Below are 16,290 nucleotides of genomic sequence, written 5' to 3'. Positions count from 1 at the left end.
TTTTAAATTACTGGTGATAAAGAAAGTTAGAACCTTAATAGCAATGTCACTTTTGCCTTCCAAATTTTATATTTGATATGACATGTCATTTTTCAGGATTTTAGTCAATATGGTAAAATATACATACTAGTTGATTAATATGCTTGCTAAATTACTGCCCCCAAATTTGTTCAGCATTAGATTTATTTAAGGCGAGTAGCATACAGATAATACAGTTAGTGAATTATTATATTTTTTTAGTCAAAAGGAAATTAAAAGTTCCTGAAGTCACACTTAATCTTCAGTAACCCAAAGTTAGCAGTGTTGTAGGCAAATTTTGAATGATATCCAATTCTCAGATGATTACTTAATGTTGCAAGCTGATTGAGTGATATTTTATCCTTAGATTTTCCTGTCTTCGATTGCTTTTCCTTGACTTTTTGTTCTAGTCTCAGTCATGCTTATTAAGCGGTGGTTTCCCAGAATTACAGTTCCCAGATGGAATCTTTTTCCAAGTTAGAAATAATTTTTTTCAAGGCCTCCACTCTAAATTTGGAAATAATTCTGAGGTTTAAGATTTCTTTGAATTTCTGCTAACAAAATGAATTTTCATATATTTTTAATAATATTCTATGAATTAAACTTAGAAATTAATGTGTTTTTTAAAAAACATTTTATTTATTAGAGAGATGGAGCAGGGGGAGAGGCAGAGGGAGAAGCAGGCCCCCTGCTGAGTAGGGATCATCCAGAGCCAGAGGCAGATGCTTAAGTGACAGAGCCACCCAGGCACCCCAGAAATTAATCTTTATAAATTATCTGAAAATGTATTCTGTAGGCAGAAACTCAACTTAACCTTTAAATGTTCTGTATTTTCTCTAGTTTATACAAACATTATAGAATTTATTAGGTGATTGAATGTTATTTTAAAGGACACAACTGTTAATTGTATAATAATAATGTCATTCAAATATGTAAAATACCATTGCATAAAATGACACCCAGATAATCCATGATACTTTTAATTATACTTAAAAATTTTAAATGTACTGAAGTGTGATATTTTCTTGCAATATTATAGACTTTTTTAGCTTTCTGTGGACTTAATTTTGAGATTAAAAACTATATTGCCAGAAATTATTCTCTCTGGATTTTTGCAGACTTTGGGATCTCACAGACCAATAAAGTTTTTCTATTTTAATTTTTTAACTTTGTGACAAGAGTATGAAGACCAACAGATGGTTGCAATCTTCTGTATTTGCATTTGGCTAAATATGGGCAATGCATTAAAAATGCAGCCTTTTCGCTATTATATCATAAATAAGGGGTCATTTCAAAACAAAAATTAAATAGCTCTCAGTTTTATTGTAAAAGACACTCTCTTAAATTATATACATTTGTCTGTATGGAAAATTTACTACTTGGCCTATTTTTTTGCATTTCTCCATGGAACTGTGAGAGCTTCATTATGAGCCAGCCCTAGTGAGAAACCTGTGTTTCAAAATACAATGTAGACAGAAATTGTTGTAAATGATAAAGAAATGGGAATGAAGCTCATATTGGTTATCAGTTTGATTAAGTACTAAATTGAATACCTAAGAGTTATAGAATACTTTGCAAGACCCTAAAGGAAAGAATAGCTAACCATCTGTTCTAGATCATTCCCTTCACTAAAGGAAAGGGCTTAGATTAGATGATTCTATGGGGATCCTCCCTAGCATTGTTTTTCCTTTTGTCTATTAACTCTGATCTTAAATTCCATTTGGGTACCATTCATTAAAATACTTTAGAGATCATTTAAATTAGTTCATTGCCAATGGATTTATTTAAAACATAGTATTTCCACGTGACTTTATAGAGGTTAGAAAATACAACTACTAGTTGATTAGTTTCTCCTTAGACTTGAGGAAGCAGTGGGCTGCTGTTGAGAAAGTGTCAGCTTGGAGCGTGGGATACACTAAGTGAGGCAGAGTGGTAGCTGTAATCTGGTATGTCATCCACAGTGTTACCAAAAGCCAAGAAAGTCCTGGTTATAAGATGGGCTCCACAATGAAATCTGGATCCCCAGGAAAAAATAAGAATTTATCCTAACTTCTCTAGATTATATTTGGACAAACTCAGGATCTCTACAGGGCAACAAGTTACTAGTCATGAAATCAAATGTATTCTGAAAAATCAGAATGATATTGATATGAAGCCACCTAATAAAATCTGTTTTCCTAATAAGATATTATTTGTCAACCTCGAATTACATTGTTAAATATCACAAAAGTGATAAGGCCAAAAATTGTATTAGTTGTTTTTTTTTTAATATTTTATTTATTCATGAGAGACAGAGAGAGGCAGAGACACAGGCAGGGGAGAAGCAGGCTCTATGCAGGGAGCCCAATGCAGGACTCGATCCCGGGACCCCGGGATCATGACCTGAGCCGAAGGCAGATGCTCAACCACTGAGCCACCCAGGCGTCCCTGTATTAGTTGTTATATGTAATGTCCTTAGGTTTAAAAAAAAAAGTCTTAGGTCATTTTTTTTTTTTTTTTAAGTAGAAACAGTTATCACTGCTAACCGAACAAGTACCTGAAAGTGAACCCAATAGGATAAGGAGCAAAACTTTTGTCACGTGACTCAGGCTGCCCTAGTGGCCTCATTTCACAGTCCCATCTCAGACAGCCCACCCAACCTAGACTGATCACTGGCCAGAGAGATAGACAGTTGTTTTCATTTACGCAGCATTCTATTATTAACCTAACATTCAAAACTGGTGACATGCCATGTGATTATTAATTAAATTAAGAGGTGGTACTTTTTACACTAAAATAAGGATCTGTTTTTGCCATAACCTCAGTTTGGCTTCATATCCTTGATGCAGCATATATTCTTTAAGAAGTATCAACTCTCCATCTTGTTTATGAAGTAAATGTTATCAGACAGGAAAAATGTAAAACCATATGACAGTAGATAGGTGTTCATCAGCATCCTCCACTGTCAGAATAAGATGAGTTGATTACTTTTTAGAAAACTGCTTTTACAACTGAATGTCCTACGTGTTAAAATCTACCTGAATGTTTTCTCAGGTAAGCCTCACAGCAACTCTGTTGGGAATTCTGACTTAACAGAATTTAGGTAACTGGCCTGCTTGCCACAGCTAGTAATAATGGATGTTTGGACACCTGCCTGAATCCAAAGCTCTGGCTCTTCCTCTTCCTCCTGTAGCATGGAGGGGCGATGTGCAGGACTTTGGAGAAGGAGACCATGGTTCCTGACTCAGGGCCAGCCAGAGTATGTGTCTATAGGGACCCTTTCGTCACCACTCATTTATCCTGTTTTTGTGCTTTTCCTTTTATCAAGAACGTATGAGTTAATGTTTACTAAATTATTGGAGGTCCTTTGGAGTCACTTAAAAATATTAATATAAAGGAAAAGCTTTTGTCCTTCCTTTCATTATTATTGTACTTCCTAGTAAAGGAACTTTACCTGTGAATACATCAGGCATATCTACAATTTTAATTTTAATTTTAATGAGTTTTAATTCTCATGCAAATTCACCTCTGAGATTGTTTTACAAAATAGATTACTCTGTTAAACTGTTTTTGAAAAGTAAGGAGTTCTTCTGTAGGAGACACTACTCATTTGTTTTCTTTAAGGCAATGTAAGGAATTACCTTAATGACAGTTGTTGCTATTTTTTTGAAGAGCTGAGGGGTAATTATAAGGACATGTTAGGTAGTAGTTCACTGGCTGATGTGTCTTTAGCAATTCTTTTTATGATTATATATGAAAGGTAAAATCAGGCCTATGCCATAACTTCTACAATTGTGTGCCTTGTCATTTTTCTCCTCCTTCATCATTGAGAATGTACACCTAAGTATTAGGTATTCTTACATGGATATTTCAAAGGCACTTAACTTTCACAAAAGTTTGAATGTCACAGATTTTCTAGATAACGATGATAGTTTCTGCTTCCCTGCAATCTTTTTCTTGAATTTGCTTATTCCCTTTCAGAGAAAGCCGTGTATACCTTTGGGCTGGGACAGTTTGGTCAGCTGGGTCTTGGCACTTTTCTTTTTGAAACCTCAGTGCCCAAAGCCATTGAGCATATTAAGGATCAGAAAATAAGTTTTATTGCCTGTGGAGAAAATCACACAGCTCTGATAACAGGTACAGATGAGAATTTCTGTTATGTATTTATAGAATGGGGTATGTTTTACTACAAAATAAAAACTATGTGGAATGAATGTATCTAACATAAGCAAAGGAGAAGATAGAAATTCTTGTATTATATGCCAGAGTGTAAAGTTGTAAACTCTTTTAATAGTTAAGTTCGATTTCAAATCAGTGTAAATGATCCAAAGATTTAGAACCTCAGAACAAGTCAGTGAAGTCAGAGGTAATATCATAGTATTATACTTTGGCAGAAAGCTGGACTCCTTTTGAAATTGCACCTGTTTGAAGGCTCTTAACTCTGTTCAGGCCAGAGGGAAAAGTCTTACAAGAAAGAACTTTAAAACATTCTCCATGTTCAGTCTAACCCAGTTACATACAGGCTGAGTAATTTCCTATAAAGCTTTTGCCGCTAGGAGGTGTTTTCAGGAGTAACTCTTGGCTACTTTCTCCACAGTGATAGAAAGGTACCTCAAAGGCCACTAAGTGGATAGCTGGGTCCTCTAGAACTTTTGCTCTGTGCCTTCTCCTTTAATCCAGGGAGATACTGCTTATTTCTCAAACGCAAAAACTAGGTGCTGCCATTTTGGACTCAATAAAGATTCTCCCGTAGAAATAACTCACTTACCTGTAGGTAACTGATGCAGTCCACAATTGTAATTGCTGTGGGACAAAAGTCGGCAGTAATTTCACTATTTCTAGCTCACGTTTCTATCTAGAAATGAAGTAAAGCATTAAAAAGGCAGAAATCATACAATATTTTGAAATAAACCAGATACTGGTATTTCTACATTTGTTTCCTTTTCTCTAAAAAAGCTTCTGCTAAATGGAGCACATCTAATGGTATCTAGTTGGGGGAACTAGTAATCTGCAAATACAATATACTACCATACACTGTTCTTTCTTCCCCAAAGAGCCTTTCAGAGAGAACTACTTGCCCATTTTCAAGTGTCAATGTCCTTGTTAATGTAGCATGAAATAGAACTATATAGAATATAAAGAATTATTATTCAGTCATAGTCCCAGAAGAGTTGTTGATATGTATCCTTACTGCAGGGTCTTAATGTCAATTTCACTGTCCTTACTGCTGTTTTTCATCAACCCTAAATTGCCATTGATGGGAAATACATACTTTTTATGGATCATCTAACACACAATTAGATTATTTGGTTAAACTTTAATACTGCCTTTCCCCCGGATGAAAGAAGTTCTAGCACAAATAATTGAACATTAACTTTGTTTGCATTTTGCTCATAAAGCTTCCTCAGGGGACAGGTGTTATGAATTTTTTTTCTTCCAGGACTAATGAGAGATGTATAATGAGTTATCTGTAAGTTCTTACCAGTTCTCCATTATGTAACCAGTGGCTCATGGTTTAAAAAAGCTCTCGAGTTGGAAATTCAATCAGGTAGCTTGGATCAGAGATTATCTTTTCTTGCTAAAGATAATCAAGTTAAAACACAAAGCCTAATAAAATGCAATTTGGATAAAGAAATCAAGGGTCAGAAGAAGGGAAAAGGATAAGGAATATATATAAAGAAAGGAAATAAATAGCTAATAGTAAGAATTATAAGAGTCTAGATTTGGGGTCTAAATACTGGCTATTGCTTATTAGTAGGAAATCTGTTTTCTGTATTTTTTAAAGATTTATTTATTCGAAAGAGAGGGAAAGCAAGAGAGATAGAGCACACAAGGAAGGGGGCTGAAGAAGAGGGAGAGAAAATCTGAAGCAGACTCAGTGCTGAGCACGGAGCCCAATGTGGGGCTCAGTCTCACGACCCTGAGATCACCACCTGAGCTGAAACCAAGAGTCAGACGCTTAACTGACTGCACCACCTAGGGGTCCCTCTGTATTAATTTTTGAACTTGACACATTACTGAATTATGTTATCATTCCCCATCATTTTTCCTTTAGTTCTCTTGGATTTTCTTAGTACAAGATTACTTTGCCTTTTTAAACTAGAAGTTCCCAGATGTGATCTTATCATTTCCTGGCTTAAAACCATTCATTCAGGGGCACCTGGGTGGCTCAGTCAGTTAAGCATCTGCCTTTGGCTCAGGTCATGGGATCGAACCCTGCATCAGGCTCCCTGCTCAGCAGAGAGTCTTCAGCAGAGAGTCTGCTTCTTCCTTTCTTTCTCCCTCTTCCTCTCCCCCTGCTTGTGTTCTCTCCCTCTCCCTCTCAAATAAATAAAATCTTAAAAAAAACATTTATTCAATTTATTGCCCTTGAGAGTTCAGAAATTCTTAATATGAATTGACAGGGTCCTCTGTGATATGGTTCCTTCCTACCTCTTCAGATTCATCTCATACCACTGTCCCCTCTGTGCTCCAGACACATTTGTTGCCTTTCAGTTTCTTGACTGTGTTATGTTTTCTCTTGATTCAGAGCCTTCATATGTGTTCCTTTCTTACAGCTAAAACCCTGATCATCCTTCAGGTTTCAGTTTGAAAGCCTTCTCTAATCCCTAGACTAGAGGGAAATCACCCTCTTCTGCCCCCTTTCCTTCCCTGGCCCCCTTGCCTTGCCTACACAACCGAGAATTATCTGGCACCAAATGTCAATAGTGCCAAGGTTGAGAAACCCTGGTGTAATCAATGATGTGAGGGAAAAAATAGATTGTTTTGGAGCATGGGGGGGTCAATACAAAAATCTTCTCCTTGAGAAGACAGCATATATAAAGAGATAGTTCATGCTGGGTTGCTGCTGTCCTACACAGTGCCTCACACGACCGGGCTTCCAGTTCACAAACCACCAACAGCTTAGTGATTTATTCTCAGGGTATCTGTTGCATAATGTTATGTGTAGAACCACAGAGACCAAAGAGAGTGTGGAGATATCAATGGATCAGAGTAAATTCAGTGCAGCATTGGAGGGAGAAATTATAATTGCAGTGTAAGTAAATATATGTGTCTATTTACAAATAGATCCATACAAGTAAGGCTTTTTATAATTCTTTCTTCTTGCACTTTAGATATGGGTCTCATGTATACTTTTGGAGATGGTCGACATGGAAAATTAGGACTTGGACTGGAGAATTCTACCAATCAGTTCATTCCCACTCTGTGCTCTAATTTTTTGAGGTTTATAGTTCAATTGGTAAGGGCATCACATTTCCCTGTTTACATTTTCATATTCCTATATTTGAGTCTTTCAGTATTTCATTTTTTTCTTTCAGTATTTCATAGAAAATAAGTACTTTTATGTTTGTATGAAAGAATATCATGGCTATATCTAATCAATATACCCATTTCCTAAAAGCCAAATGTCAGACATCAGGCCACTCAGAAGATCTGTTCCTTTCCTAGTTCTCCTTCTTTGAGCATTGTCCTTTTCACCCTAACTTTGACCTCCTGCTTTGTTTCCTGTGTCTCTTGAGAGCCAGAACTTGTACCATGCCTGGAAGCTTGGTTGTCTCCTCCAGCAGCCAGCAGAGTGTCTGACAATCAATTCTAAATATTTGTTGAATTAGATATTACTGAGACTTATTTGAATTAATCATCATAATAATTTTACAATATTATGAAGGAAAGTTTCAGAGTATGCTATTCTTATAACCATTGTGTAGAACACTATAAAATTGCCTAAAAATCTATGTATTGCAAATACTATACAATGGTTTTTTTAGGCATTTTGTTGAAAATCAATTATTTCTCAAAATCCTTTGAATGTTGGTTTCATTTTTCATTATACCACCATTGTGCACACTTACATTTCCCTCTAAGAACTTTTAAGCATTGAACTTTAAAAGTGTTCATGTTTGGAGACATAATTATCCCAAGAGACTAATTTATTCTTGGATCACTTTTTTCCAAGTAGAACTTCTCTGGGTAAATTTTTCAAGGTGTTAATATTACTCCCAAATTAAAATAACATTTTCTAACTTGTGAGGAGAAACATAATATGCCAAATAAGTTGGAAGTAAAATGGTATGTTACACTTGTTCTAATTTTTAATTGTAGTGTTTAAAGAATACATATTATAATTTGTGTGTTGTGGGTATGTTGGGGGGTTGCAGGCAGACTACCTAGGAAGTCTACCATTAAGAAAATGATTTGTAGCTGAAAATAGTTAAAAATCCATTTGTGTTTGAAACCAGTGTCAATTAATCTGTGGTTTTATGCTGCAGGTGTCTTGTGGTGGATGTCACACACTAGTTTTTGCCACTCCACGACTTGGTGGGACAGAAGAAATGGAGTTAAAAGAAATAAACAAATCTTGCTTCTCTGCAGCAACTTCTCTGTCCCTCAGCAATCTGAGCTCAGGAATTGTACTGCATCAAACTCTATCAGCACGTGTGCGGCGGAGAGAGAGGGTATAGAGTTGTGGCCAGTTCTATATCATTGCATTGCAAAGAAAATGGGAAATAAAACTCATTTTCTTTTTTAATCAAAGAAGAGTCTTTAAAGATAGATTTACTAAATAAAATGGTTAGAGTTGCAGGCTTACAAACTTAAAGCAAATTCAGAGTTAAGCTGTTAAACACACAAATGAGAAAATTAAAATGATCATGGATAACCTTGACTTAACAGAATGGACACAAGGATACAAAGCATCCTTTTAGAGGCCTATCTAGGCACTTCATATTGAACGCTGAATTGTTTTCTTAACTCTAGATGGATTGACTTTTACTTTGCTTTTTATCTTTTAGTTACACCTTATGGGCCGTGGAAGGTTATACACTAGAAACAATGAAATGTGGGAAACAGAGAAATAAAGACTTTAGTTTGAGATAGGGAATGTTCTTTCTCATTTAAATTTAGAGGTTCTCATTCTTTAAAATTATTATTTCAATGACACTTATATTAAAAAAAAGAAAATGTCAAACATTCCTTTTTTAAAAAAGTTACTTTAAGTTCCAAAGCATATTCCCTTTGAAGTATAAAGGTTAAGTTTGGCTTTTTGTTTTGGAAAAGTATATATGGAAAGACCGAAAAATATCGATATTTTGTAGTTGTTGGTTAGGTCTTGTGACTAATTTTTTGTTTCCTAGAGAAAGCAGAGAAAATATACCTGTGCTTTTCCCCATCATGTGAAAAACAGGCTTCTAAATTAACTAAAAATTTAGAACAACTTAGATTCAGAGATAACAGAACAAAACATTTTTGCATCCTTGGGGATTATTTAAAAATGAATGTGGGACAGTGGGCAACTTTGAAGTCTCTCTCTTAAATATTTTTATCAACTGGGGAGCAGTTACTGTTATAATATACTGTTATATATTAAATATATAACATCATCTAAAAGTTTATTTGACCTGTTTATTTTAAAGGAGAAATCACCTGATTCTTTTCAAATGACACGAACACTACCTCCAATTGATGGGATTCCTATGCCACCTGTTTGCTTTTCCCCCAGTCCAATTCCTTTCTATATGGCTGCAAGTAATTGGTCAGGGAAAATGACACCTGAAAAGGAGGGCCTCACGCAGCCAGAACCAGGTAACTCTGTGTGCTCACAGGAAAAGTGTACCTTTTATTCCTCTTGTTTTCATGTTTATCTTAAGGTGTTTCGACAGTTGTTTTCTTCATCATTAGAGACTGACGTCTCATTTGAGCTCCAGTCCAGGGAAACTCTTACAAATACAAAGCATCATCAGTAACCCAAAAAATCCCATGTAACAATAGCAGCCTATTTTTATGGAGCAATGTATAACATATGTAATACCTTCTCTTACATGATCTCCTTTAAACCCTGAAGCAACTCCATGAAATAGGTGGGAGTTATAAACTTTTCATTTTGATAGATATGAGAAGTACGTAAGGCTTGAAGAGACTGAGTGACCTGGCCAAAGTTATTCAGCTTATATGAAGAGAGCCGAATTTGAATGCAGATCTTCTGGACCTGTGTGAAGTCTTGCATTTAGGCAGTATAGAGCATGGGGCATGGGGATGCCTGAGTGGCTCAGTCGGTTAAGTGTCTGACTCTTGATTTTGGCTCAGGTCATGATCTCAGGGTCATGGAATCGAGCCCCACCCAGCATAGAGCCTGCTTAAGATTCTCTCTCCTACCCCTTCTCTCCTCACCCATTGCCCACTCACGTACATGCTCTATCTCTCTCAAGAAAAAAGAAAGAGGGATCCCTGGATGGCACAGCGGTTTGGCGCCTGCCTTTGGCCCAGGGCGCGATCCTGGAGACCTGGGATCGAATCCCACATCGGGCTCCCGGTGCATGGAGCCTGCTTCTCCCTCTGCCTGTGTCTCTGCCTCTCTCTCTCTCTCTCTGTGACTATCATAAATAAATAAATAAATAAATAAATAAAATAAATAAATAAATACCTTAAAAATAAAAAATAAAAAAATTAAAAAAAAAGAAAAATAAGAGCATGGGGTATGGAGTTAAATTGATCTGGGGCCAGATGACAGCTCTGACATTTATTAACTATGTGACTTGCTTTGGGAAAGTTACTTAATTTCTCTAACCCTCAGTTTTCCTATCTTTGAAATGAGTTTAATAATACTTCTTTTTTTAATTTTTTTTATTTATGATAGAGAGAGAGAGAGAGAGAGAGAGGCAGAGACATAGGCAGAGGGAGAAGCAGGCTCCATGCACCGGGAGCCCGACGTGGGATTTGATCCCGGGTCTCCAGGATCGCGCCCTGGGCCAAAGGCAGGCGCTAAACTGCTGTGCCACCCAGGGATTCCAATAATACTTCTTTAAGAGAATGATTGAGATTAAAATGAGTTAAAGTATATAAAATATTTAGCATTGAGCCTAGCACTTTTAGGAACCTCTTTATAGTTATAGTCATGGTTATTATTGATACTTTTACCTCACTGCCTTTTAGATACACATTTTATCTTTGAAATTGTAATCCCAGCTCTTTGGCTATTATATACCTCTTCTAAGTAATTTTGTTTATAGGCATTCATGTATCTTAGTAGTGTGTATATGTTACTACAGGGCATTTGCTTGGATAGTAGGGGCAGGGCAGGAAGCCAGGAACAAGAGATCAGAATAAGCACTAGACTTGGAATTAAGATAATTTGAACACCTGGAATTAAGAATCATGGCACAGATAATTTTTAGTATCTTTGGGATCAAGAGCCTAGACAAAAGTTGAGGTAGGAAAAGCAAGAACTGTGGGCCATGGGAATAGAATATTATTTACAACTAGGACCTTAATAATGACCCGATTTCTTAAACTATATTTTTTTTCAAGGATTTTATTTATTTATTTGAGAGAGAGAGACAGAATGTGAGTGGGGAATGGGTAGAGGGAGAGGACCTCAAGCATAATCCACACTGAGCACAGAGCCTGATGGGGGCTCGATCTCACCACCCCAAGATCTTGACTCAAACCAAAATCAAGAGTCAGATGCTTGACTGAGCCACCCAGGCACCCCTGATAATGAGCCAGTTTCTTGAATTTCACACACAACTTTTGCATGCTTCCTTTTGAGATAAGCATCACTGGCACCCTTCAGGCCTGCACATGGCAAAAGTAGAGTCTGACACAGTGTGTACAAGGAAATGAGAAGTTTGTGGTTTGGGGGAAGTTGTTTCCTGCTTCAAGGGATTTGAATGTGAACATATACAGAGTTTTGTAGCTAGATCCAAAGGAAAAGCAATTCCTTATCTTTTTGTGACTGTTTGCTAAAACTGTTTTAAAGGATTTTGAAAGTCGTATCTAAGATATAACATGAATTTTTCTAAATTATTTGCAGACTTCAGTGCGTGGAGGGAGGAAGGTCAGGGGAGACCTTGCTGAGAAGGTGATATTTAGCTAAAACATAAAGGATAAGAAAGACAGCCACATGAAGAGAGAGGTTATGGCATTCTAGGCAAAGAAAATAATAGAGGCAAAGGTTTGGAGGAAGTTTATAAGAAAAGGAAAAAAGACCATTGGAGCTAGAGTGTGGGGAAAAGGCTAGACAAGATGTTGGAGAATGAAAATGTATTCATGATTTTATAGGCTATGATACGCCTATTTGATTTGAGTGTTTTTCTTAAGTGCAATAGAAAGTCATTAAAGGGTTTTAATCAGTGAAGTGATGTGCTCCAATACAACTTACATTTTAAGATGCTCACTTTTGCCTCTGTATGGATTTTAGGGAGGAAAGACTAAAAGTAAGTAGAATACTTAGGAGCCTTTTGCAAGAAATGATGGTGTGTGGTCTGGAGTGTTTACTGTGGATAGAAAGAAGGGGGCAGATTGGAAGTACATTTTAGGCAAAGAAGTAACTGAATTTACACATAGAGGTGAAGGAAATGGAAGAATCAAGGGTGATTCCTAGGCAAGAGGATGGTTGACAGGCTTGAGGGGAAAAAAATCGAGCTTGAGATACCTGGGAGACATCTAAGCAGAAATCTGGAGCAAGCAGTTGAAGGTGCAAGCCTAAAGTTCAGAAGAGAGGTCTCAACTAGAGAAATACATTTGGAACCTGACAACACAGAATTGGTATTTGTTGGTATTTACAATCCATAGGACTTGGTGAAATCACCTGTTAGATAGCAGAGTAGCAAGAGAAGAGAGCTCAGGATTTGGCCCTAAGAATGTCTAACATTTTAAAGAGCCAGCAAAGCTTTCCTCAGCCCTGTCAGCTGGTAGGGTAAGAAGAGGGGAATCGAGAGAGTAGGGTCATGAATTCAAAGTACTGCTCAGAGGTCAAGGAAAAAGCTTAAAGAAGCATCCCATGGATTTGGCATCATGGAGAATACCAGTGATCTTGAGAAGATTCCCAACACTTGGATGTGATTTCTCATGCCAGTACATCCTATGTTTTATATTCCCTCCTAGGCTATAAGTTCTTGTACTAGTTATCTGATTCTGCATAACAAGTGGCCTTAAAACTCATCTCACAGAATTTGTGAGGGCTCAAGAATCCAGAAGCAGCCTAGCTTGAGAGGGTTTCTGCTCAGAGTGTTTCATGCATTTGCAGTCATGCTGTCAGATGAGACTGTAGTCACCTGAAGGCTCCACTGGGGCTGAGGGATGCTCTTCTGTGCTCACTCATGTGGCTGTTGGCAGGAGGTTTTACTTCTTCAGCATGTGGACTTCTCCCTAGGAATGGTCCTCACATGACTTCTCCCAGAGGAAGTGATTCAAGGAAGACAAAGTGGGGGTACCAAGACATAAGCTGCAGTAACATCACAATTGTGGCTGCTTTGTTTGGTTGGCCATATAGATCAACCTGGTAAAATGTGGAAGGGAATGACACAAACGTGCACATGTCAGGAGGATGTACATCACTCGGGCCCTTTTTGGGGACTGACAGTCAAAGCACTGGATATCTGGGTAGTATTTTTTCCCAAAGGAATAGTGTTTGCCTGTTCATACGAATGAAGCAACTGCTATCTATCTCATCAGCATCGAAGTTTTTAAACTTCCAGAAAGAGACTTTAAAACCTATTATCACTATGAATGAATTCCATTCAATTCTCTTTACATGAAGTTAAGGGACTTTAGTAAAATTATACCTGTACTTTATATTACAGAATAATTTATTACCCAGTTGTCTTTCAATTTTCCATTGAAAGCTGGTTTTCAAAAAAAAAATAAAAAAAATAAAAAAAAAAATAAAATAAAAAAAAAAAAGAAAGCTGGTTTTCTCTTTTCCCTTTTAATCAGATTATTTTCGAGATAACATGGCCAAAGGGAAAGAAACAGATAATTCTTCGGCAACAGATTCAGAAAGCCTTGGAGAAACTACCGATGTCTTAAACATGGTAATGATTTTCCCATTTATCTGTATAGATATGTTTGGATTTTAGTTCATAGTGTATTCACGTGTGTGTGCTGTTACTTGTTAAAAAAGCTTTTGGTTTTTGTTTCATTTTGTTATTTTTATATATGTTTGTTATTGTGTTGAGGTATAGATTACATACAATACAATTAATTTTGGTCCTTATATCTTTAGTATGCAGTTGAGAGTAGATTGAACTATTTTGTGTTAATTTTATATATAAGAATGTGTAAATATATAATCTTATATATGGTCTTTATTCTTTTTAGAACATATTTTTTATTTATTGCAGACACATATGATGAGCCTGAATTCCAATGACAAGTCCCTAAAATTATCACCAATTGATAAACAAAAGGTATAATATAGAGAATTATTTTCATTATGGTGGGTAAGAACAGTTTAAATTCTATTTTTTCTTGAAAGGTTTCTGGAGCACAATGAAAGATAAGTATTCACTTACTTTAGATTTTAAAAGAGGAATCCATTGTAGATAGCCTCAATTTGGATTTGTTCTGTTGTTATATATTTCCTGTGATGCAACAAGAGTGACAGAATTTCATTGCTGAAATTTACTGTTTGGTGTCACTAACAAGTCACAGTAGCCACATTCTCTTAGCATCAAAGCAAAAGATAATTATGGCAGTTCATAAGTAATTGGAAGAGGCTACTGTTTATCAGAATGATTCTTGGACTTGGGTTGCATATGACTTTGGTTGAGTTACCATGTTATCCTCAAAGATGATATTAACATCTTTTCTAGCTCTAAAATTTGGTGGTTTTAGTGAAAATATTTGATAATTTCTTTTCCAATGTGTGGAATGGGTTTTAATCTCTCACAGAATTGATAGCATGAAAACAAATTTAAACATTTGGAAATTAATCAGAAACCATACATGGGTGATAGAGACTTTTTAATGAATAACAGATGAATAGCAAGAGGAAGAAGTAATTGATGGTTTTCACAACCCTGGAGAGATAAATGCCTGTCCTTAAATTCTTTGCTTCTCCTGGCTTTAAAGACCAGTGAGGTGAAAGGAAGGAGAGGTTTGGCGATTAGAAAAGTAAATTGGAGAAATGTAAATTGAAGGAAGAAAGCTTATAGACAACATTTAATTTTCATTTCCAGTGCTTTTGCTGCATTATTTAGTTAAAAATCCTTTAAGTCGAAGTCACTGAAATGCAAGAGGATCTTGCTGAATTATAAAAATTTAGTGCTAGTCTTTGTTAGTCTTAACCTCTGTGTTACTGAGAGGCATAGTGAATAACAGCATTCCTTTTGAATATGAGAGAGCTGTTGTCCTCACACAGTGTGGCAGCTCAGTGAGTGTTGACTGACTTCATTGATTACTATACTTGCAAACAGATGTCTTTCCTGTGTCTTCTTTCCTTCCTCTTCTCTTAGACTGAGGGCTCTCCCTGTTTTGTGCTACTTGATTGTGCTAGGGAAATAAAAACACATACATTTAAAAATCATTTCTGACAACTGGGCCTCTGTCTCTCTTTAGGGCACTTGAAAGAATTGTGATTTTTTTAAAGATTAGGACCTAGAACAAACAGAAGGAAAGCACTTCCTTGTAAACTGACTTATATTTTATACTTCGTGTAGTCCTTTTAAGTAGAAGCCTGACCAGACCTTTTTTGGTGAATGAAAAAAGATTTATTATAGTATTTCCATTTATTAATTTTTAACTTGTGCTGTTTTAAATTTTTTAGCATAAAAATGACCTCTTCCTAGGCCTAGCACTCACCACAATTTATAACATTTGATTTAGTGAGGTTTTACTCTCCAGAAGCCCAAATTCATCAAGTATTTTAATTCATTAGCTTGTAGAATTTGGATCAACAATTTGATTTTTACCTTATTTTGTCCAGCAGGAAATTATTTTCATATTCTTAATGTATCATTCAAATCGCAATGTTTAATTTCATAAAATTTATAAGAATCTTAACATTTTACCCTAAGTATTTTTTCCACATAGTGGTTAGTTTCATGTATCCAAGTTATTATAATTAAATAATACAACAGACAAAAGGAAGAGGGTCAAAAATTTGTTTTGAAAAGGAACATATTGTTTAGTTATGTCACTAAAAAGATTTCATTGGAGTTTTCAGATTTGTCTTCTAGAAGTAAGCTATTCATTTTTTCCAATATTTAAGAATTTCATATTTTAATATATTTAATTTTGTGAATTTCAAAAGACCAATCAAAATTTGACAATTAAAATAATAGGGAAGGTAGGAAAATATGAAACTGAACCCACAGGGCTGCATGCAGGATAAGAGTACTTTTTTTTAACACTATTTTGCAAAATCAGTCTGGAAATATATTTAAGAATTGACTCAGATTAAGAAAAGGGATAGAGAAGAAATATTGATGGTCCTGTGTAAGTAGTGGCAAAAATGAAAGCAAATAGTAAGAATGTGCAAGTTAGATGCAGATACACGGTGCCACATCAAAATCA

The 16,290-nt window shown here is 36.0% G+C and overlaps 1 protein-coding gene across 1 annotated transcript in view; it reads left to right on the top strand.

Moving 5' to 3' along the window:
• The window catches only part of RPGR (retinitis pigmentosa GTPase regulator), a 48,632-nt gene that overhangs the window by 9,505 nt on the left and 22,837 nt on the right, over positions 1 to 16,290 (top strand). Inside the window, 6 exon segments of the mRNA NM_001389216.1 lie at positions 3,979 to 4,134; positions 7,113 to 7,237; positions 8,268 to 8,453; positions 9,411 to 9,579; positions 13,711 to 13,808; positions 14,118 to 14,183. Of these exon segments, the coding sequence (NP_001376145.1) occupies positions 3,979 to 4,134; positions 7,113 to 7,237; positions 8,268 to 8,453; positions 9,411 to 9,579; positions 13,711 to 13,808; positions 14,118 to 14,183 (800 nt within the window).

Source organism: Canis lupus, chromosome X (assembly GCF_011100685.1).
Source record: "Canis lupus familiaris isolate Mischka breed German Shepherd chromosome X, alternate assembly UU_Cfam_GSD_1.0, whole genome shotgun sequence".
NCBI classification, from domain to species: Eukaryota; Metazoa; Chordata; class Mammalia; order Carnivora; family Canidae; genus Canis; species Canis lupus.
The sequence above is the reverse complement of the archived record's forward strand: the minus strand, read 5'-3'. Positions and strand labels throughout refer to the sequence as shown.